This window comes from Pongo pygmaeus, chromosome 1 (assembly GCF_028885625.2).
Source record: "Pongo pygmaeus isolate AG05252 chromosome 1, NHGRI_mPonPyg2-v2.0_pri, whole genome shotgun sequence".
NCBI lineage: Eukaryota > Metazoa > Chordata > Mammalia > Primates > Hominidae > Pongo > Pongo pygmaeus.
Window position 1 is genome coordinate 94,027,873 of NC_072373.2, and position 23,756 is coordinate 94,051,628.

Here is a 23,756-nt window from a genome sequence, read left to right on the forward strand (position 1 = left end):
TTTGTTCCACAATTCATTTACTGAATTGGGGCCGGTGATTTAACAATGGATTAGGAGATAAGGCTGGGAGAGAAGAATTATTGCTTCCCCTCCCAGGAGCCAGTTGTGTCACGGATGCCTGTAAATGTTCCAAAATAGCCATCTGTTGTTGGGCGAGCTGGGTCTGAAGCTGGAGGTTTGCATACATACATTCCAGGAGTCCTAGGCATTCCTTGGGCTTGTGATCAACTCCAGAAGGAAAAGCAATGGAGGTGCAAGGGAACAAAGGAGAGAGATTTGGTAATTGTACTGAGGTTGGAAGGACCCTAATAAAATGACCTCTCCAATCTTTCCAGGACAACCCAACCCAGACATACCTTTGCCCAGCTGTCACCTCCCAGTGAGGCATACCTGGCCCCTATTTTAATTTGAAATCAATCACTGGAACTTATTACCCCTCTCCCTTGTTTTACTTTTCCCATAATATTTATGGTCATATGGCATATTTTATAATTACTTAATTTTTGTCTACGTCCCCCTTCTAGAATGTAAGCTCCAGAAAGGCAAGGATTTTTATCTGATTTGTTCACTACTTTAACCCCAGCACCTAGAAAAATGCCCGGCACATAACAAATATTCGATGAGTGAATGAAATGGTCTGGGAGGGAGGCCTAACTTCCCTAGAGCTCAGGGGATACCTCAGCCTCCTCTGTTACTTGACATAGTGTCTCATTAGCAGTGACCTGAAGTTCCCTAACTTCAACCATTCTTGCTACATTGGTCCATTGTTTTTTTTTTCTTTTTCTTTTTCTTTTTGGAGACGGAGTTTCACTCGTCACCCAGGCTACAGTACAATGGTACGATCTCAGCTCACTGCAACCTCCACCTCCTGGGTTCAAGCAATTCTCCTGCCTCAACTTCCTGAGCAGCTGGGATTACAGTCGTGTGCCACCATGCCTGGCTAATTTTTGTATCATTAGTAGAGATGAGGTTTCACCACGTTGCCCAGGCTGGTCTTGAACTTCTGACCTCAGGTGATCCACCTGCCTTGGCCTTCCAAAGTGCTGGTATTACAAGTGTGAGCCACTGCACCTGGCCAGTCCATTCTTTTTCTAATATTTTTCTTTTTTCTTTTTTTTCTTTTTTTTTTCAGCAGAGCCTTGCTCTGTCTCTCAGGCTGCAGTGCAGCAGCACAATCCTGGCTCACTGCAACCTCCACCTCCCAGTTTAAGCAATTCTCCTGCCTCAGTCTCCCAAGTAGCTGGGATTACAGGCAGGTGCCACCATGCCCAGCTAATTTTTGTATTTTTAGTAGAGATGGGGTTTCACCATGTTGGTGATGCTGGTCTCAAACTCCTGACCTCAGGTAATCCACCCGCCTCGGCCTCCCAAAGTGCTGGGATTACAGGCATGAGCCACCGTGCCCTGCCAGTCCATTCTTTTGTTTGTTTGTTTGTTTTGAGATGGAGCTTCACTCTTGTTGCCCAGGCTGGAGTGCAATGGCCCAGTCTTGGCTCACTGCAACCTCCGCCTCCCAGGTTCAAGCGATTCTCCTGCCTCGGCCTCCTGAGTAGCTGAGATTACAGGCGCCTGCCACCATGCCCAGCTTATTTTTGTATTTTTAGTAGAGACGGGGTTTCACCATGTCGGTCAGGCTGGTCTGAAACTCCTGACCTCAGGCAATCCACCTGCCTTGGCCTCCCAAAGTGCTGGGATTACAGGGATGAGCTACTGTGCCCAGCCACTTTTTCTAATATTTTACACAGCCAGTTAACCTTGGTAATTATATTATCTGCTGTTTGTATTTTTATCAGTCTTGACTTCTTTGTTGGACTCTGAGGTCCTCAAAAACAGGGATTATGACTGTCTGGTTAGTGCCCTGTTGTGTTCCCCATAGCTATGCCAAATATCCACTGACCTCCCCAAGGGAAGATGAATGATGAAAATTCAAAGACCCTGAGACTGAGTTAATAGTTTCCTTCTCTGGCCACCGTTTTTTAAAATTTTACCTTCCCAAGTGAGCAGGGGTAAACCTGGCCATCTTTTAACTAACATTACCAGTAAGCAATGAGAGGTTCACTTCACTCCTGCCTAGTCTAGCAAAAGTGCTAACAAGCAAGGAAACAATACAAGTTGGTAGAACTGGGATGATAATGAAATCAATGAAACTAAATAATCAACAAGCTACCACAGAAAAATCTATAGATGCCTAACATAGATTTCGCTCTTGATCAATAGGCGACAGCTCAAGCCACCTCCTCCATGCAACCCTTCCCCCTGTTGAGTCCATTAGAAAACCCTCCCTACATCCTTACCTGAGGGCAGCTTTGTTGTCTGGATGTTCAGTAAAGTGGCTGGTGGGGAACTTGCTTGAAGATTAATATAGCTGGGGGAGGGTTTTGCTCTACAAAGAGGCACAGCATTAGCTTCCTCTTTGGCTGGAACTAAATCAGAGGTAACTAAATCAGAGATCATTCCAAAAGGGACAGCCTTTCTAATTAGATCCCTGCACCTGGTCCACGAAAGCAGCTGCTCAGGCCCTGCCCTGAATATGTTACATATCAGAAAGATACATAAGACAAAAAATAAATCATAATAGGATTAAGAGAAACCAAGCAGGAGTGGGATAAGCTAAAATCTAATTTGTTTACAAGTTCTTACTGATATACACTACATGCTCGCGACTGTACTAAATCCTAGGGTATACATGAGATGTATTAAGACGTGGTTTCTTATATGCTTATTATCTAGTTAGGAAGACAAATCAGACACAGGTGAAACAGTGATCTAACAACATGAGGACATAAACAATGAGTCTGAGTCTGGGGTGAAAATAAAAGCCTTTTATCTGTTAGTTATATTATGTGATTAAATGTAAAAATGAATGTTTCTTAAAAGGGAGAAGAGATCAATATGAGTAGTGAGAGAACTCTACCTCCCTTCAGGTAGAGGATATTTACTGAACCTTAAAAACTTGAGAAGCGGCTGAGCACAGTGGCTCATGCTTGTAATCCCAGCACTTTGGGAGGCCGAGGCGGGCAGATCACCTGAGATCAGGAGTTCAAGACTAGCCTGACCAACCTGGTAAAACTCCATCTCTACTAAAAATACAAAATTAGCCGGGCGTGGTGGCAGGCGCTTGTAATCCCAGCTACTTGGGAGGCTGAGGCAGGATAATCACTTGAACCCAGGAGGCAGAGATTGCAGTGAGCCGAGATCACGCCACTGCACTCCAGCCTGGGCAACAAGAGTGAAATTCCTTCTCAAAAAAAATGAAACAACAACAACAAAAAACTTGAGAAGCCAGGTTATACTGGTGAGACCACAATCAAGCCCCTCTCCCTAACAAGGATTGGCCTGTGACCCAATACAGGCCAATCATGGTATTCCCATCCCCCTTGGCAACTGTGACTGAGACAAGGGATTAGGCGCATGAGGTAAGTTGGGCCAGAGTCATTCCCTGGGATCAATAAATGGATTCTGTGTCTAAGAAATTTACTTTCTTCTGATCTCCTGTTCTGAGAAAATGTATGGTTGGGCCCAGTGAAAGCTATTTGGCTAGCATACCATGAGAAGTGGATAAAAGCAAGAGATTAGAGACAAGAAAAAGCATAGGCGAGAGATAGATGGATACGCAGACACCAACAGGCACCGAATCCCCAGTTTTAGTCCCCGAGGCCCTGGTTTTTGCCGCTCTTCTTCCCATTATTCTGTGAGCTATTTCAGCATCTCGCCCAACTGCACAAGTCCCTGAATTGCCTTTTTCACTTAAAGAAGTTTGAGTAAAACTCAACTCTCATATTAACATAATCACATCTGGACATATTGAATCTGAGGTGAGAGTAGGAAATCCAAATAGAAGTGCCTAGAAAAATAGCCAGAGAGCTGGCACCGGAGCTCAAGTGAAAGGTCAAACTGCCAGGCCAGCCCCAAAAAGGGGATGAAGGAGCTGCAAAAATACATTAGCTCTCCAAGGCAAAAAACAGAGAGAGAAAAACTGAACCTTCAAGGAACTCCTCCTCAGGAGTCTAGAAGATGAAAAGGAAGTGGGAAAGTAGACAAGGGCAATGGATGGAAAGTCAGACAGCTGGAACTAGGTAAGAATTAAAAAGGCAAGACAGTAGGGAGACAATAATTCACTGTTATAATGAAATCAAGAAAGGATGGTAAAACAATTCATTTTCATCATACACATAAGAGATAGCTTAGTGCCTGCTATGTGGCAGTCGCTGTGGATACCACAGTTTGCTAAACAGAAGTGGTCACTACTCTCCTGGAACTGACAGTCTTGCTGTGCAGACAGTCATTAGGTGATCAAGCACACATGCCATTACACTTCAGTAAGTGCTATGAAAGCAACTGACCTAGTCTGTAGAGCTGGAAAACATGTCCTGAGGAAGTAATATCTCAGCTGGGATCTGAAGGATAAAGAAGGGCCTCTTCATAAAAAACAAGCCGGGGGGCAGAAGTGTGAAAAGTAGGTTGTATGAAGGAAGATGTCTTATTCTTGTTCTTTACTCAGAGAGCAACAGAAGGAATGGCCTGGTAAGAGGAAGAAGTGCTTATATGTGGGTGCCAGGTTGAGATGCTTTATGTCTGGAAGGTCACTGAGCCTATGAAAACTGAAATCTGTTCTCTGTCAGTCACTCTTGGTGAGGGAAATATGTTTTTTTGGTTTTGGTTTTTTTCTTTTGCACTGGGTTACTGGGTTTGTGGATTTTCCAAGCTCTACTGGTAGGTCATCCATCTTCTTTTCCCTCCTGCTCCAGAGTCATCAGTCACTTGATGGCTTGTGCAGAATGTCGTAAGGAGACAGAAGTTGAAACTCAGGTCTCAAGATTCTTCTCAATAATGTGTTAATTTCCATGCAAAATGTGTTACTTTCCAGGCAAATGCACTTTTAAATAATTTGAGCCCTTCCTGGACATATGAGAATGCATTTTTTTTCTTTTTTTTTTTTTTTTTTGGAGGCAGAGTCTTGCTCTGTCGCCCAGGCTGGAGTGCAGTGGTGCGATCTCGGCTCACTGCAAGCTCTGCCTCCCGGGTTCATGCCATTCTCCTGCCCCAGCCTCCCAAGTAGCTGGGACTACAGGCGCCCACTACAATGCCCGGCTAATCTTTTGTATTTTTAGTAGAGACAGGGTTTCACCGTGTTAGCCAGGATGGTCTCGATCTCCTGACCTCATGATCCGCCTGCCTCAGCCTTCCAAAGTGCTGGGATTACAGGCGTGAGCCACCGCGCCTGGCCAAGAATGCATTTTATACTGGGTTATAAGGTTTGAAGAATGCTTTACACATTTTTACACAAGGTGGCATGAGAAATTAAAAATTGTTTTTTAATTAAAAAAAAGAGACTGCTTTACACACACTCTATACTAAAGGAGCTGTATTTCTGACAATGTATAACAGAGGATGAGGGTGGAGAGAGGCAAAAGGAGGCAGAACAGAGGATATGATAATAAAAGGTGCTTTACATACATTCTCTTATATGTTTCTCACAATGACCCTTAAAGTAGGGTCATTGTGGATACCACAGTCTGCTAAACAGATGTGGTCACTACTCTCCTGGAACTGATAGTCTTGCAGTATAGACAGTCATTAGGTGATCAAGCACACACACTATTACATTTCAGTAAGTGCTACAAGAGTCTTGTGGAACTGGGGAACGTGACCTGAGGAATGTAGATAAAGTAGGTAGCTTTACCTACATTTCACTTGAGGAAACTTAAGTCAAGAAATTTGCTCAAGATTCCACAGTTAATATGTGTGGCTGCAGGAATAATGTTTTTTTAGTTAGGCCTAGCTTTATACCCTTAGCCCATCCCTTAGTAGCAGTAAATTTAAATGTTTCGATCCATTGTGAGGTTAATAGTATTTTCTAGTAGAATCGTGAGCATTAAATAAGTGGTAAACTGGCCAGGCGCGATGGCTCATGCCTGTAATCCCAGGACTTTGGGAGGCCAAAGTGGGCGGATCACTTGAGGCCAGGAGTTCAAGACCTGGCGTAACCCTGTCTCTACTAAAAATACAAAAATTAGCCAGGCGTGGTGGCATACACCTGTAATCCCAGCTACTTGGGTGGCTGAGGCACAAGAATCACTTGAATCCAGTAGACAGAGGTGGTAGGTAAACTGCTTAAGAGGGTCTGGCAAATAGCAGCTGGAATTAAATTTGGTCCTGTAGACTCCAAAGTCATGCTCTTTACCACTGCACTATATACCCTGTGAAAAGAGCCAGTTAATTTATGTCCAAGCTGGGGCTGGGCGCGGTGGCTCACACCTGTAATCCCAGCACTTTGGGAGGCCGAGGCAGGCGGATCACCTGAGGTCAGGAGTTCGAAACCAGCCTGACCAACATGGAGAAACCCCATCTCTACTAAAAATACAAAATTAGCTGGGCGTGGGGGCGCATGCCTGTAATCCCAGCTACTCAGGAGGCTGAGGCAGGAGAATTGCTTGAACCCGGGAGGCAGAGGTTGCGGTGAGCCAAGATAGTGCCACTGCACTCCAGCCTGGGCAACAAGAGCAAAACTCTGTCTCAACAAAAAAAAAAAATAGGCCGGGCGCGGTGGCTCACACCTGTAATCCCAGCACTTTGGGAGTCCAAGGCAGGTGGATCACGAGGTCAAGAGATTGGACCATCCTGGCTGACATGGTGAAACCCGTCTCTACTAAAAATACAAAAAAATTAGCCTGGCATGGTGGCAGGTGCCTGCAGTCCCAGCTACTCAGCAGGCCAAGGCAGGAGAATGGCATGAACCCAGGAGACGGAGCTTGCAGTGAGCAGAGATGGTGCCACTGCACTCCAGCCTGGATGACAGAGAGAGACTCCGTCTAAAAAATAAAAAAAAATTATGTCCAAGCTATGGAATGGTAGGTCTTTCAGATAATCTGTTCCAGCTAAAGTTAAGTGGATAGGCTCTGGAGTCAGAAGGCCTCAGGCATTTCCCTGGCCCACCAATGGGGCTGTCCCACTACAACTCAGTATCTCTTCACTCTAGTTAACACCATGTCTTCTAAGATCCTGTACATAGTCTTGTTCTAAGTATTAAGAGGAGATACAAAGGAATAATAATAAATTCATTTAACAAATAATTACTGAGCATCTACTATTTAACAGATCCAGTTCTAGGTGCTGGGAATACAGCAATGCTCCCATTTAGTGGAGAATGCAAAGGAGGTCTTCCTTTTTAAGGGAGGGGAAGCAGGGCCTCCAACACACACCTTTTCTGTTAGGATGAGTAGTGTGCTGCTCCATCTGAACACCAACAGGTGTGGTGCCTGGGAAAGAATCATAGCATCAGATGATCAACAATCCATGCTAGTATTTTCACTATGATAATTTCCTAAGTTGTCTCCAGCAGATCTCAGGCTATTCCAATCTGCGGAGAAAAAAGTAGGAAACTCTATTTCATGGCCAAACAGGTGACTGTTCTTGAACTGTTGGTGCTCTCACGGCCCCTTCACTAGTTTGGAAAACAGTTATTTCCTTTAGTGCTTCCTTTTTTTTCTGGACAAAACAGTAATTTAACCAAACTCAAACCTTAAACGTCTCTGACGAACAAGCAGTTACTTTCCGTGTTCTCACCATGTTTAATTTCCACGGCATGATGAGTCCTTCTCCTGTCCCGAATGGTAATTTTAAAACTCTGGCTCCCCATCATCTTTAACACTCAGGACAGCGGGAGAGGGATGGATGTGGGGGAAAAGAAATCTCAAAGCAACACAGGGAATACTTCTTTTTTTTTTTTTTTTCCTGAGATGGAGTCTCGCTCTGTCGCCAGGCTGGGGTGCAGTGACACGATGTCGGCTCACTGCAACCTCCGTCTCCAGGGTTCAAGCGATTCTCCTGCCTCAGCCCCCCGAGTAGCTGGGATTACAGGCGCGCGCCAACACACCCGGCTAATTTTTGTATTTTTAGTAGAGACGGGGTTTCACCATGTTGGCCACGCTGGTCTCGAACTCCTGACCTCAGGTGATCCACCCGCCTCGGCCTCCCAAAGTGCTGGGATTACAGGCGTCAGCCACAGCGCCCGGCGGAAATAGTTGGGAAAATATTTTAGATAGGATAACTTAAGGAAACGCAAGCCATCACCCTCCGGTACTGCTCACAGCCTCACTGAAAGCATTTCCTAAGAAGGGAAAAGTCCACATACAGCCATAAGTCCAGCGGCGATAAACCACAACTCCCAGTGTGCCCGGAAAAAGGCTGCACAGTCCGGCCCGGTAAGACTACAACTCCCACTTCACCCTGCGCCAAGCCGGCAGGTCTTTCCCCCATCTGCTGGCTGGAGTCCCGCCTCTCTAGTCCACTTGTTGCTAAGGCTAGACCAAAAGAGTGGAAACTGTCAAGCCTTTCTTAGCCTTCACGGTCCGATAGGAGCCGAGTCGCAATACACAGTTTAACGACCTCACCTGCGGTGTTAACCGAAAGCCGCAACCCCAGCACCCAACCCTAGAGTTGACACACATGCGTAGTTGTGTGCTGGCCAACTGCCAGAGCCTAAGCGCCTGCGCCGACATTCGCGCTGCACGCGGCCGGGAGCGGCCACCCTATTGCGCAAGCGCCTGTGCCCTCCCAGTGCCTTCATCGTGCTCTCTCTGTCTAGCTTGTCTGGCCGTTCTTGCGTAGGGGGCGGGACTAAGGCTGTCAATTGTTCTGTTTTTGTGCCGATCAATGAGATGGTTGCGGTGATTGGCGACTACCTTGAGAGTAGCGGGTTGAGGTGTAAGCCCTGAGGAGGCAGCGTTTTCTGGGCTTCTGTCTGGTTGTCTCTCTCCAGAAGGTTCTGCCGGTTCCCCCAGCTCTGGGTATCCGGCTCTGCATCGCGCCGCCATGATGGGCCATCGTCCAGTGCTCGTGCTCAGTGAGTTTTGGGGATGCCAGGAAATGGACCCCCTTTTCGCCCTCCTCTGTCCATACTTTTCAGTGTTGCCCCAGCTCCGTCCCGCCCTGACCCGGCCACTGAGCCTTGCAATCATCATCTTCATTTTGGAAGTCCAGTGTCTCGCTTTCCTCTCTTCTCTTAACCTATTCGCTTCTCTTCACAAACTCAAACTGACCTTATTCTCGCCGAGCCTCTTTTCTTGACGTGTGCTTCTCTTGGGAAGCTCTTTCCCACTCCGCGTTCTGTCCCTCAGCCCCCACGCTTCCCCCGCCCCTGCACCCTTTCTAGCCTGATTGTCGCTATATAGCTGCACGAATAACGTTTTTTGTTTTTTTGTTTTTTTTTCAGTTAGGTCTAGCTTTATATCCTTGGCCCATCCCTTAGCAGCGGTAATTTAAATGTTTCAATCTGTATTACGGAGTTAATAGTATTTCCTAGTAGAGTTGTGAGAATTAAATGAGGTAAGTCGGCAGACTGCTTAAAGAGGGTCTGGTAAATAGATAATATCCTTGGTCACTTTACGTTACATTTATTTTCAGTAACAGTCTCTTGAACAGCAACCCCTTTTCCCGAAGTAACCGTACTTGCTTCACTGATCTTAGATGTAATCGTTCCCTCTGTGTCCCCGGCGTTGTAATCTTTCCCACTAACCAGTTGGGTTTTCCCAGATTTCTCGACTGGTCACCTTTTCCCTTTGGAAGATCCCTTATTTTTTTTCTTTTTATTTTTTGAGACAGAGTCTCGCTCTGTCACCCAGGCTGGGTTGCAGTGGCGCGATCTCTGTTCACTGCAACCTCTGCCTCCCAGGTTCAAGCGGTCCTCCTGCCTCAGCCTCCCGAGTAGCTGGGAGTACAGGCGCGCGCCACCACGCCCGGCTAATTTTTGTGTTTTTGGTAGAGACGGAGTTTCACCATGTTGACCAGGCTGGTCTCCAACTCCTGAGCTCAGGTGATCCGCCCACCTCGGCCTCCCAAAGTGCTGGGATTACAGGCGTGAGCCACCGCGCCTGGTCCCTTATTTTTTTCTGATGAGCACCACTTCCGTTGTCTTCCTTTGATGTTTCCATTCTGTGTGTAACTTCTGTACCCCATCTGCAGAGCCTGGCCAGCCATCTCCCCTCCCTTACTGTCTTCTGTATACTGAATGCCTTTCAGAGTTATTATTCATTATCTCTGTACCTGGGAAATAACTTTTAAGGAAAAAAATAAAATAAAACTTAACGCTATTTTGGAAAAAAAAAAAAAAGCCTTCTTCTTTCTGATGGATTGTAGGTCCATGCAGGTTTTTGGTTACAGCTCCCTGAGATAGATGTAAATCCTAAGCATTGTGGGTGTTTTGGTTTGATGGGACTGGATTGAAAGATGTACAGACTTAAATTGTAAGGGAAGGTAATTTAGAGAGAGGAAGGAAATAAACATTATGTTGGTTTGGTTATAACCACTGGCTTGTCTCCACTGAGATGGCCTGGGGGTGAGTGGTGTATTTGCAAAGCTCCTTTCAGGTCTGCATTAATCTTTGGCATTAGTTGGCTGTGACCGATTAGGCTCCCCGTTAAAGTATGTAGTCAGTTCTTAGTGATGGTAAATGGGTTACTGAGACCTTCTTATTATATCCGATTATGAGGTGACTATATAATTTATCTTGTAAACTGTTGAGTGTGTTCTAAACAGTATGCTGTGGTGGCACTATCACTATTATGCTGGACCTGTTAGAGTATGATCCCCCTATCCAAGCAGAAAAATGTGAATCCTCAAACTCTTTCCCTGCTTACGTAAAGCAATGAATGGTCATTTCTTAGGGTCACCAGCCCTTTGAGAATCTGATAATAGCTGTGGATCCTCTTTCCGGAAAAAAAAATTGTAGTATCTCTCATTTTCTCACATAATCTCAGGGAGTTCACTATCCCATTAAGGCCCATTCATGGATCTCAGGTTATGAATCCCTGCTGTAAATATATGAATATTTGGTTAGAAGAAAAGTATTAACCAAGATTCCAAAGTTATTTCTTAATATACCAAGGGTTGAAATACAGAAGGAAATTAACAGCCATAAGGACATATGTTTACAGTTTTTTGAGATATGGTTGACATAATAAACTGCACTTATTTAATGTGTAGAGTTTGATAAGCTTTGCTCTGTGGATATACCATGAAACCTGCATTCTTATTTTTCAAAGACGGGGAAATACATAGCTTGTGTACGATGGGGCAGTGCTGGGCTGTTGACTCTTGTGTTTTTATCTATTTTAGGCCAGAACACAAAGCGTGAATCCGGAAGAAAAGTTCAATCTGGAAACATCAATGCTGCCAAGGTCATAAATCTTTTAAGTGTTTATGGTAGTTTGTCTCCAGCTATCTTCCCTGGTATTTGGTCGTAGCCATATGTCCTGTGCATCTAGACTTTATCTAGTGGGCAAATAGGTAGAGGAAAAGTTGACCTTTTTCAGAACATTTTCCTGATGATGTTAGGGGAAAGGAAGCCCTCCCCTTCTGAGTTAGGACTGATAATCTTCTTGTATTAACTTGTACATTATTCTGTTGCTGTGTATTGTTTTATAGTATTCTATTTGTGTTTGTCTCCCATACTAAACTGAGTTACTTGAACGTAAGTACTTTATTCCCTTTTGTATTCCTAGTGCCCACTGTAGATCTTGGATAGATATTTGGTAAATGTCTTTTGAATGAAATAGTGAAGTAGCCTTATATCTGATTTAGGATGGTGTAGAGGCCACCGTCATGGAAAGAAATACTAAGACATGGACTTGTAGTAATTAGGACTGCTGCGAAACAAGCTCTGAGAGCCATTCCCCCCTTATTCTTGAGAAAAGTTATTTCTGTATCCATCCTGAAAGCATTCCCAAGGGGAGAAAAACAACAGAGGTAGCCACATCATATATCTAAAGTGGCATGCTATGTCTAAAGTGATGGCTAACCATGCTTTAGGGGTGTCATTAAAAACACTGACACTGGCCAGGCACAGTGGCTCACACCTGTAATCCCAACACTTTGGGAGGCTGAGGCGGGTGGATCACTTGGGCCCAGGAGTTTGAGACCAGCCAGAGCAACATAGTGAGACCCCTATCTAAAAATAAAATGAAATTAAAATAAAATAAAACACTGGCTCTGTGGGTTGTTCACACCCCTTTCCCCTATTACTCCAACATTCTCACACTGTCCTCTGATTTGTGCTTGCGTATTTTATGTTCCCTTTCCATTAGACTATTGCAGATATCATCCGAACATGTTTGGGACCAAAGTCCATGATGAAGGTAGGCTTATCTCTTCCTAAAACTCTTAGACTACAATTTTTTTCTTCCTGTTATCTAGGACACTTTAAATATAACCTTTGCTTTCATCTTAGATGCTTTTGGACCCAATGGGAGGCATTGTGATGACCAACGATGGCAATGCCATTCTTCGAGAGGTGTGTTTTGTTTTTGGTTTTGTTTTTTTGCTTTCTGACAGTTCTGTAAACATAAAGGACCTATTAAGATACAGGCTCTGATTAGTTTTTTTAGGGCTGCTATAACAGATGACCAGAAACTGGTTGGCTTCAACAACAGAAATTTATTATCTTATAGAATGCAGCTAGAAGTCTGAAATAAAGGCGTCAGCAGGGCCATGCTCCTTCTGAAGTCTCTAGGGAAGAACTCCGCTTCTCGCTTCTGATGGTTGCTGGCTTTCTTTGGCATGAACTTGGTCTCTGCCTTGGTCTTCATGTTATTCCCCTTGTGTGTCTCTTACACAAGGACACCGGTGATTGGACTTCAAGCCCACCCTAATTCAGAATGACCTTATCTAACTTAAAGTAAAAATCACAGGTTCTGGGAGTTATGACTTCAACGTATCTTTTTTTTTTTTGCGATGGAGTCTCATTCTTGTCACCCAAGCTAGAGTGCAGTGATGTGATCTTGGCTCACTGCATCCTCTGCCTCATGGGTTCAAGCAATTCTCCTGCCTCAGCCTCCTGATTAGCTGGAATTACAAGCGCGTGCCACCACACCCGGCTTAATTTTTGTACTTTTAGTAGAGACAGGGTTTCGCCATGTTGGCCAGGCTGGTCTCAAACTCCTGACCTCAGGTGATCCACCTGCCTCCGCCTCCCAAAATGCTGAGATTACAGGTGTGAGCCACCGTACCCAGCTGGCTTCAACGTATCTTACTGAAGAACACAATTCAGCCACAATGGCGCTTCCAGTAAATAAGCTAAAAGATATCATTCTGTCCTCTGGAAGCTTTAATAGTTGAGTTCATGTAATACATTTTTTCCCAAAAAGGATTTGGAAAGTGGGTTACTTAAGCTATTTGGGGTGCCATTTTTAATCTTTCAAGATATGGTAAAACATTAAAGGGAAAGTAAGTACGTATAGAAGCAAGAAGCCCAAGAGTTAGGGCCAAGCTTCATGAGTTAAGAGGTCTTTGAATAGTGTGAATTCATTAGTGATCTACTTTTTTAGATTCAAGTCCAGCATCCAGCAGCCAAGTCCATGATCGAAATTAGCCGGACCCAGGATGAAGAGGTTGGAGATGGGACCACATCAGTAATTATTCTTGGTAAGAGGAGAATAGGAGGTTGATAAGGAAAAATTAGAAATAACACCTGTGTCATATTTTAAGAAGGAAATTCTGTTACGGATCCACTAATTACAGATATTTAAATAGTTTATTGGTTATTTTCTATGTATTCTCTCCAGTTGGGTATAAAACATTTATATGAATAGGGTGAGTTATGCAAATCTGGCTGATAAAGTAATAGTTAATTCTCTTTATTCACTTTAAGTTACAATATTCTTTTTTTTTGAGACAGTCTCGGTCTGTCACCAGGCTGGAGTGTGGTCGCGTGATCTTGGCTCACTGCAACCTCCACCTCCCGGAGTATAGTCCCAGCCTCCCAAGTAGCTGGGACTATAGTCACGTGCCACCATGCCCAGCTAATTTTTGTATTTTTAGTAGAGACAGGGTTTCACCATGTTGGCCAGATGGTCTCGATCTCTTAACCTCGTGATCCGCCCTCCTTGGCCTCCCAAAGTGTTGGGATTACAGGCGTGAGCCACCACGCCTTTCAAGTCACCACAAACACTGAATTGGCAAATAATAAATCTTTGCTTCTATAGGAAATATAGGGTTAGGTACCTATAAGCCTCTGGTCACACTTTCATTAACTGATAAATATATACCTTATTGTTTGTGTTTGTCTTCAGGACACCCATCTAATATATATAGTTGATTTATTAGCATTGAACTCATAGCCCATAGCAATATAACTCATGCCTGGACAAAGCTCACCTAACGTATTTTCTCTGTAAGGCATATCACAGCCTTCTTGCACATAGAAGCATTAGATAGCACTTAAGCACTACACTTGTGAGCCACTATAAATACCGAAATCATCAAGAAAAATGTGAAAAACATAACCTTAAATATACTGCATAAAGGACACTTTTTTACAGTGTGAGAGCTAAAGGCCTTGTTTGACCTCACCTGGGAATGTCATTGTGTGACTCAAATTTTTTGCCATTCTTTGAATTTCCATGAATGACTATGAAAGTGTCATGAATATTGATTTTGGGGTTACAAATAATAAGAAATGAAATCTTTAGGATAATGACCCTGGGTTACGTAAGTTTAAAGACTAATCTTTCTACTTCCTATAGGATCATAAAGAATTATTTTTCAAATCTTGGCCTATTGCCTTTATCGTGTAAATGTCAAGAGGATAGTAAAATTTTTATACTAGAAACACTGGTTTTAAAAAATCTGATTGCAACCAAGTGTGGTGGCTGACGCCTGTAATCCCAGCACTTTGGGAGGCCAAGGTGGGCAGATCACGAGGTCAGGAGTTCGAGACCAGCCTGGGCAACATGGAGAGACCGCATCACTATTAAAAAAAAGTTAAAATCAACTGGATGTGGTGGCACACACCTGTAGTCCCAGCTATTGGGGAGGCTGAGGTCGGTGAGGCAGGAGGTTGAGGCTGCAGTGAGCCATGTTTGTGCCACTGCACTCCAACCTGGGCAACAAAGCAAGACCATGTCTCTTTTTTTTTTTTTGAGATGGAGTTTCACTCTTGTTGTCCAGGCTGGAGTGCAATGACCCAATCTCGGCTCACTGCAACCTCCCCCTCTCGGGTTCAAGCGATTCTCCTGCCTTAGCCTTCCAAGTAGCTGGGATTACAGGCATGGGCCGCCATGCCTGGCTAATTTGTATTTTTAGTAGAGACAGGGTTTCTTCATGTTGGTCAGGCTGGTGTCGAACTCCCGACCTCAGGTGATCTGCCCACCTCTGCCTCCCAAAGTGCTGGGATAATAGGTGTAAACTACCACACCTGGCCCAAGAGGGACTATTTTAAAATAAGGGATGCTAATTTTATTTATTTATTTATTTGTTTGTTTATTTATTTTTTGAGACAGAGTCTTGCTCTGTCGCCCAGGCTGCAGTGCATTGGCGCAATCTCAGTTCACTGCAACCTCCACCTCCCAGGTTCAAGTGATTGTCCTGCCTCAGCTTCCCTAGTAGCTGGGATTACAGGCGCGCGCCACCACGCCTAGCTAATTTTTGTATTTTTGGTAGAGACAGGGTTTCACCATGTTGGCCAGACTGATCTCGAACTCCTGAGCTCAGGTGACCTGCCAACCTTGGCCTCCCAAAGTATTGGGATTACAGGTGTGTGCCACTGCGCCCAGCCAAGGGATGCTAATTTATAGTGTTGGCCCACATACCTAAAAATAAAGTTCTTAATCAAAATTATTATTATTTATTTTTTGTAGAGATGGGGTCTTATGTTGCCCAGGCTTGCCTCAAACTCCTGGGCTCAAGCGATCTCCTGCCTCAGCCTTCCAGAGTGTTTTTCTTTTTGAGATGGAGTCTTGCTCTGTCACCCAGGCTAGAGTGCAGTTGTGCAGTCTCAGCTCACTGCAGACTCTGATCCCAGGTTCAAGCGATTCTCCTGCCTCAGCCTCCCGAGTAGATGGGATTACAGATGCCTGCCACCGCGCCCGGCTAATTTTTATATTTTTAATAGTGACGGGGTTTCATCATGTTGGCCAGGCTGGTCTTGAACTCCTGACCTCATGATCCACCTGCCTCAGCCTCCCAAAGTGCTGGGATTACAGGCTGTGAGCCACCGTGCCTGGCTAAGCCTAGCTAATTTTTCAAATTACATTTATTTATTTATCTTTGAGACAGAGTCACCCAGGCTGGAGTGCAGTGGCACAGTCTTGGCTCACTGCAGCCTCCACCCCTGGGGTTCAAGTGATTCTCCTGCCTCAGCCTTTCTATTAGCTGGGATTACAGGTGCCCGCCACCATGCCTGGCTGATTTTTGTATTTTTAGTAGAGATGGAGTTTCACCATGTTGGCCAGGCTGGTCTCACCACGCCTGGCCTTATTTATTTATTTATTTTTATTTTTAAATTTTATTTATTTATTTTTGTGTGACAGAGTCTCACTTTGTAGCCCAAAGCTAAAGTGCAGTGGCATCATTTTGGCTCACTGCAACCTCTGCCTCCTGGGCTCGTGATTCTCATGCCTCAGCCTCCTGAGTAGCTGGGATTATAGGCGCATGCCACCAAGCCCAGCTAATTTTTGTATTTTTAGTAGAGGTGTGGTTTCACCATGTTGGCCAGGCTGGTGTCAAACTCTCAACCTCACGTCATCTGCCTGCCTCGGCCTCCCAAAGTGCTGGGATTACAGGCATGAGCCATAGCGCCTGGCCCTATTGTACTGCATTTTGAGAATGGTGAGTTGAATGAAAATGTGCTTGAGAGTCACAGTCAACTAGTCCATCTTTAGATCCAGTTCTTTTGAGGATTCAGAACATAGCCAGTTATGGACTTTTAGGGAAAACCTGGAAGGATGAAAGAGGAGGGAGGAAAGATTTCATATGCTTTTTTATTTTTTATTTTTTGTAATAGAACATGAGCTTTACATATCAGACAAAATTTTCTAGCTGATAATTTCAGTTGAATTATCTAGAGATAGTGGGTAGAATAAGTATCCATGAGTCTAAGTATCTTAGATGTAGATGGATTTAAGAATGTGAAAAACAACACTTGACCAGCCCTAAAGAAATCTCCTGTTACAGTTCTAATAATTTCTTAATAGGGCATATCCTTTTCTAAGTTATCTTACTCAGGCTTTTGGTTTTTTTTTTTTTTTTTTGAGTCAGAGTCTCATACTGTCGCCCAGGCTGGACTGTCGCCCAGGCTGGAGTGCAGTGGTGCGATCTCGGCTCACTGCAGCCTCTGCCTCCCGGGTTCCAGCAATTCTGCCTCAGCCTCCCAAGTAGCTGGGGTTACAGGCACCCGCCACCATGCCCAGCTAATTTTTGTATTTTTAGTAGAGACGGGGTTTCACCATGTTGGTCAGGCTGGTCTCAAACTCCTGACTTCAGGTCCTCCCACCTCAGCCTTCCAAAGTGCTGGGATTACAGATGTGAGCCACCATGCCCAGCCACTCAGCCATCTTTTAAAATGCAATAAAATGCTGCTTAATGATGGGGATACGAGCCGGGCACGGTGGCTCACGCCTGTAATCCCAGCACTTTGGGAGGCCAAGGTGGGCGGATCACGAGATCTGGAGTTCGAGACCATCCTGGCCAACATGATGAAACCCTATCTTTGCTAAAAATACAAAAAATGAGCTGGGCATGGTGGCGCGTGCCTGTAGTCCCAGCTACTCGGGAGGCTGAGGCAGGAGTATCACTTGAACCTGGGAGGCGGAGGTTGCAGTGAGCCCAGATCCCACCACTGCACTCCAGCCTGGCGACAGAGCGAGATTCCGACTCAAAAAAAAAAGAAAGATGGGGATACGTTCTGAGACAAATGCATTATTAGGTAATCTCGTTACTATGCAGACTTCATGGAGTGTGCTTCACAAACCTGGGTGGTATGGCCTACTATATACTTAGGCTGTATGGTATAGCCTATTGCTTCTAGGCCACAAAGCTGTATAACATGTTATGGTACTAATACAGTTATAATACAGTGGTAAGTATTTGTATGATAAGCATAGCTAAACATATAAAAGGTATAGTAAAAATATGATATTATAATCTTATGGGACCACTGTAATATATGTGGTCCATTGTTGGCCGAAACGTTAAGTGGTATGTGACTGTATTTTTTTATTATTTTTCTTTCAATATACATGATCGACACTTTGAAATTGAAACAAAATATATTGAATTCAAACACTGGAGCACATACTAATGAATAACATATTATGTACATTTTTAAAAGCTTATTTTACCTGCCAATAAACAGATAGTACAAGCAATTTGTGCAAAAGGCTTTTGACAAAAAGAATATTTACAATACTCTCTTTATACTTTTTCTAGAAATAAGCTTTTTTGTGTGTGCGTTTGTATCTATGTGTTATTTTGTGTGTGTCTATTAGAAAGTAAAGACAAATTTTATTTATTTATTTATTTTGAGACAGAGTCTCACTCTATCACCCAGGCTGGGGTGCCTGGGCACAGTCTCCACTCACTGCAACCTCTGCCTCCCAGGTTCAAGCAATTCTTATGCCTCAGCCTCCCAACTAGCTGGGATTACAGACACCCACCAACACACCTGGCTAATTTTTGTATTTTTAGTAGAGACAGTTTCACCATGTTGTCCAGGCTAGTCTCAAAACTCCTGGTCTTAAGCGATTTGCCTGCCTCGGCTTCCCAAAGTGCTGGGATTACAAGGCGTGAGCCACCGTTCCCAGCCAGAAAGTAAAGACAAATTTTAAAAGAAGGAGATGTTTTACCAATAATCCCTTATCCATTGGGTAAATTGTATACATTTTCTTTTCTTTTCTTTGTGTTTTTTTTTTTTTTTTTTTTTTTTTGCGATGGAGTCTCATTCTGTGGCCTAGGCTGGAGTGCAGTGGCACGATCTTGGTTCACCGCAACCTCCGCCTCCCTGGTTCAAGCAATTCTCCTGCCTCAGCCTCCCGAGTAGCTGGGAATACAGGCGTGTGCCATCATGCCCGGCTAATTTTTGTATTTTTAATAGAGACGGTTTCACCATGTTGGCCGGGCTGGTCATGAACTCCTGACCTCGGGTAATCTATCCGCCTTGGCCTCCCAAAGTACTAGGATTACAGACGTGAGCCACCGCGCCCAGCCTTAATTGTGCACATTTTCTAATTTTTATTTTTTATTTTTTTGAAACAGAATCTTGCTCTGTTGCCCAGGCTGGAGTGCAATGGTGCGATCAACGGCTCACTGCAGCCTTGACCTTCTGGGCTCAATGAGTCCTCCCAACCCAGCTTCTCGAGTAGCTACAGGCACATGCCACCGTACCTGGCTAATTTTTGAATTTTTTCGTAGAGACAGGGTTTTGCTATGTTTCTCAGGCTGGTCTAAAAATTCCAGAGTTCAGGTGATCTGCTCACCCTAGCCTCCCAAAGTGCTGGGATTATAGGTGTGAACTACCACATCCAACCCTGAATATTCTTTCAGAGGTAAGGTTTTGTGTGTTTTTAGTTCAAGCAGTTTGACTACATCCTAAGGTATAAAGGTACTAATAAACAAGTCAGTTTTTCTTTTGTGCATTTTTCTTTATTTTAGAGCCTTCAGGGAAATTTTTTTTTAGAAAGATCAAAAGAAGGCCAGGCGTGGTAGCTCACGCCTGTAATCTCAGCACTTTGGGAGGCCAAGGTGGACAGATCACCTGAGGTCACGAGTTCGAGACCAGCCTGGCCAATCAACATAGTAAAACCCGTCTCTACTAATAAAGTACAAAAGTTAGCTGGGTGTGGTGATGCATGCTTGTAATCCCAGCTACTTGGGAGGCTGAGGTGGGAAAATCGCTTGAACCTGGGAGGCAGAGGTTGCAGTGAGCAGAGATTGCGCCACTGCACTCCAGCCTGGGCAACAGAACGAGACTCCTTCTCAAAAAAAACCAAAAAGATCAAAAGAATAAGTAAGCCCTGGAATCAGTCTTTCATCATTTTATTTATTGAGACAGGGTCTCACTCTGTCACCCAGATTGGAGTGCAATGGTGCAGTCATGGCTCATTGCACCCTCAACCTCCCGGGCTCAAGTGATCCTCTTAACCTCAGCCTCCTGAGTAGCTGGGACTGCAGGCTCGTACCACCACACTAAGCTAAATTTTAAATTTTTTTGTAAAGACAGGGTCTCACTATGTTGCCCAGGCTGATCTTGAATTTCTGGGATTACAGGTACGAGCCACCATGCCTAGCCTGGGCAACAAGGATGTTTTCTGTATAAATTGCCCTGTCTTATACAAAGTGTAAAATTTGGAATACTGTGAATGGCCCAATGTCATACATTTTGGGAGAGTCTGATTTAGGAGACTATTTTTTGGAAGAATAATGAAGTTACTTGCCTTGATATCCACATATTTTTAAATATTTCTATGGTGCTTGTATCTTTTTCAGCAGGGGAAATGCTGTCTGTAGCTGAGCACTTCCTGGAGCAGCAGATGCACCCAACAGTGGTGATCAGTGCTTACCGCAAGGCATTGGATGATATGATCAGCACCCTAAAGAAAATAAGGTATCTTGGGGGCAAGAAATAGGTAGTATCAAATATGAGAGGCCTGGCCAGACATGGTGGCTCATACCTGTCATCCCAGCACTTTGGGAGGCCTAGGCGGGCGGATCATGAGGTCAGGAGATGGAAACCATCGTGGCCAACATGGTGAAACCTCGTCTGTACTAAAAATACAAAAAATTAGTTGGGCGTGGTGGCGCATGCCTGTAGTCCCAGCTACTCAGGAGGCTGAGGCAGGAGAATTGCCTGAACCAGGGAGTCAGAGGTTGCAGTGAGCTGAGATGGCCCCGCTGTGCTCCAGCCTGGTGACAGAGCGAGATTCCATCTCAAAAAAAAAAAAAAAAAAAAAAAATTAGCCAGGTGTGGTGGCGCACACCTGTAATGCCAGCTACTCAGGAGGATGAGGCAGGAAAATTGCTTGAAACCAGGAGGCGGAGGTTGCAGTGAGCCAAGATCTCTGCACTCCAACCTGGGCAACAAGAGCGAAACTCCATCTGAGAAGAAAAAAAAGAAAAGCATGTATTACTTCTAGCTTCAGGGAATTTTAGTTAAGGTTTAACATCGTGTAGAGTCATGTAGAGCAGTGTCTTGAATAAAAGTTTTTGTTTAAAAAGTAAAACCTGGCAGGGCTCGGTGGCTCACGCCTGTAATCCCAGCACTTTGGCCCAGGTGGGTGGATCATGAGGTCAGGAGTTAGAGACCAGCCTGGCCAACATGGTGAAACCTCGTCTCTACTAAAAGTACAGAAAATTAGCTGGGCATAGTGGCAGGCGCCTGTAATCCCAGCTACTCAGGAGACTGAGGCAGGAGAATTGCTTGGACCCGGGAGGCGGAGGTTTCAGTGAGCTGAGATTGTGCCACTGCACTCCAGCCTGGGTGACAGAGTGAGACTCTGTCTCAAAAAAATAAAAAGTAAGACCTGGGCTGGGCGCGGTGGCTCACAGCTGTAATCCTAGCACTTTGGGAGGCCAAGGCGGGTGGATCACTTGAGGTCAGGAGTTCAAGACCAGCCTGGCCAAGATGGTGAAACCTCATTTCTACTAAAAATGCAAAAATTAGCTGGGTATGGTTGCATGCGCCTGTAATCCCAGCTACTCCGGAGGCTGAAGCAGGAGAATCACTTGAACCCGGGAGGGGAGGTTGTGGTGAGCCAAGATTGCACCATTGCGCTCCAGCCTGGGCGAACAACAAAACTCCATCTCAAAAAAAAATAAAAATAGGGCTGGGCGCGGTGGCTCACGTCTGCAATCCCAGCACTTTGGGAGGCTGAGGCGGGCGGATCACAAGGTATGGAGATCGAGACCATCCTGGCTAACATGGTGAAACCCCGTCTCTACTAAAAATACAAAAAAATGAGCCGGGCGTGGTAGCAGGTGCCTGTAGTCCCAGCTACTTGGGAGGCTGAGGCAGGAGAATGGCATGAACCCGGGAGGCAGAGCTTGCAGTGAGCCAAGATTGCGCCACTGCATTCCAGGCTGGGCGACAGAGCGAGACTCCATCTCAAAAACAAATAAATAAAAATAAAAATGTATAATATATTCTTTTTTCCATGCCCGACTGGAAATAGTTTGGTTTTTTTTCTTTATTTAAATATTCTACTCATATGGTTTAGTCACTAGATGCATAAGTGTTTAGTAATTTGGTGAGGTTTGTATTATACTGCCTGCTCCTTTTTTTTTTTTTTTTTTTTCTCTTGAGACAGAGTTTTTGCACTTGTTGCCCAGTCTGGAGTGCAATGGTGTGATCTCAGCTCACTGCAACCTCCGCCTCCTGGGTTCAAGTGATTCTCCTGCCTCAGCCTCTTGAGTAGCTGGGATTACAGGCATGTGCATCCACATCCGGCTAATTTTGTATTTTTAGTAGAGATGGGGTTTCTCCATGTTGGTCAGGCTGGTCTCAAACTCCCGACCTCAGGTGATCCACCCACCTTGACCTCCCAAAGTGCTGGGATTACAGGCGTGAGCCACCACACCCGGCCATATACTGCCTGCTCTTAAACAAGTTGTACATTAATATCTTTCTCTGGCACACTTAAGAATGAGGTGTTTGACCTAATTATTTTTATGCAGTAAGATCTGTGAGAATGTAGAGGTACCCAAAGGTTTTATTGTATGGAGCTGCACACTTAGAAAGCCTTTTTTTTGAGATGGAGTTTCACTCTTGTTGCCCAGGCTGGAATGCAATGGCTGGATCTCGGCTCACCGCAACCTCTGCCCCCTGGCTTCAAGCAGTTTTCCTGCCTCAGCCTCCTGAGTAGCTGGGATTATAGGCATGTGCCACTACGCCTGGCTAATATTGTATTTTTAGTAGAGACGGAGTTTTTCTCCACATTGGTCAGGCTGGTCTCGAACTCCCGACCTCAGGTGATCCGCCTGCCTCGGCCTCCCAAGGTGCTGGGATTACAGGTGTGAGCCACCGTGCCTGGCCCGAAAGATTTTTTTTTTTAATCAAGTAATAACTGCCTACCTAGAACACTTTAATCTTATTAAAAAAAATTTTTGGGGTCGGGAGGGATCTCGCTCTGTTGCCTAGGCTGGAGTGCAGTGGCATGATCTCGGCTCACTGCAACCTCCGCCTCCCTGGGTTCAAGCAATTCTCCTGTCTCAGCCTCCCAAGTAGCTGGGACCTCAGGCGCATACCACCACACCTAGCTAATTTTGGTATTTTTAGTAGAGATGGGGTTTCACCATATTGGTGAGGCTGGTCTCAAACTCCTGACCTCAGGTGATCCTCCCACCTCGGCCTCCCCAAAAATTTATTTTTTAGAGATACGGTCTCACTCTGTTGCCTAAGCTGGAGTGCAGTGGTGCAGTCACAGCTTACTGCAGCTTCCAGCTCCTGGGCTTAAGCAATCCTGCCCCAGCTTCCCAAGTAGCTAGGACTATAGGTGTGTCCACCACACCCTGCTAACTTTTTTTATTTTTCATAGAGATGAGGTTTTGCTATGTTGCCCAGGTTGGTTTTTAACTCTCGGCTTCCAGCTATCCTCAGTCTTCCAAAGTGTTGGGTTTACAGGCATGAAGCATGGCACCCAGCCCCCTTTATCTTATATACTATTTTTGGAGTCATTGCTTTTTCCCAAAAGTCCATAATTCAACCATTTAAGGTATATTGTGTGCCTTTCACTGTTAAAAGAGGGATTTTGTTTATTTTGGGGTTTTTTTGAGACGGAATCTCACTCTGTCACCCAGGCTGTGGTGCAGTGACATGATCTCAGGTCACTGCAACCTCTGCCTCTGGAGTAATTGGGACTACAGGCACATGCCACCACTCCTGGCTAATTTTTTTATTTTTAATAGAGATGGGGTTTCACCATATTGGCCAGGCTGGTCTCGAACTCCTGACCTCAAGTGATCTGCCTGCCTTGGCCTCCCAAAGTGCTGGG

At 44.9% G+C, this 23,756-nt stretch overlaps 2 protein-coding genes across 6 annotated transcripts in view; one reads left to right on the top strand and one right to left on the bottom strand.

Moving 5' to 3' along the window:
• Positions 1-8,560, bottom strand: TSACC (TSSK6 activating cochaperone). Of its 5 annotated transcripts, XM_054479095.2 has the most exons (5): positions 8,394-8,560; positions 8,135-8,303; positions 7,203-7,360; positions 2,295-2,423; positions 1-217 (listed from the first exon to the last, which is right to left on the bottom strand). In XM_054479095.2, exons 3-5 carry the CDS (start codon positions 7,234-7,236, stop codon positions 78-80), a joined length of 303 nt encoding a protein of 100 aa, XP_054335070.1. In that variant the 5' UTR covers positions 7,237-7,360; positions 8,135-8,303; positions 8,394-8,560; the 3' UTR covers positions 1-77. The 5 variants fall into 5 exon arrangements, with proteins under 5 accessions (XP_054335070.1, XP_054335060.1, XP_054335053.1 ...); XM_054479085.2 differs by lacking the exon at positions 8,135-8,303 and having other exon boundaries at positions 8,394-8,559; XM_054479078.2 differs by lacking the exon at positions 8,135-8,303 and having other exon boundaries at positions 7,203-7,259; positions 8,394-8,557.
• CCT3 (chaperonin containing TCP1 subunit 3) overlaps positions 8,503-23,756 on the top strand; it is a 27,807-nt gene continuing 12,553 nt past the window's right edge. The window contains exons 1-6 of the mRNA XM_054479041.2: positions 8,503-8,845; positions 11,116-11,177; positions 12,084-12,134; positions 12,227-12,289; positions 13,323-13,419; positions 20,257-20,374. Coding sequence (XP_054335016.1) covers positions 8,815-8,845; positions 11,116-11,177; positions 12,084-12,134; positions 12,227-12,289; positions 13,323-13,419; positions 20,257-20,374 — 422 coding nt within the window. The 5' untranslated portion in view covers positions 8,503-8,814. The remainder of the gene's footprint in view (positions 8,846-11,115; positions 11,178-12,083; positions 12,135-12,226; positions 12,290-13,322; positions 13,420-20,256; positions 20,375-23,756) is intronic.

Bases quoted from the DNA above. Each gene is read 5' to 3' on its own strand.
- TSACC (XM_054479060.1), bottom strand. From the start codon at position 7,236: ATGGAGCAGCACACTACTCATCCTAACAGAAAAG. The intron at 2,424-7,202 runs GTGTGTGTTGGA...CCTCTGATTTAG, and splicing joins TACTCATCCTAACAGAAAAG to TTCCAGCCAAAGAGGAAGCT. The intron at 229-2,294 runs GTAAGGATGTAG...TTCCTTCTGGAG, and splicing joins GACAACAAAGCTGCCCTCAG to TTGATCACAAGCCCAAGGAA.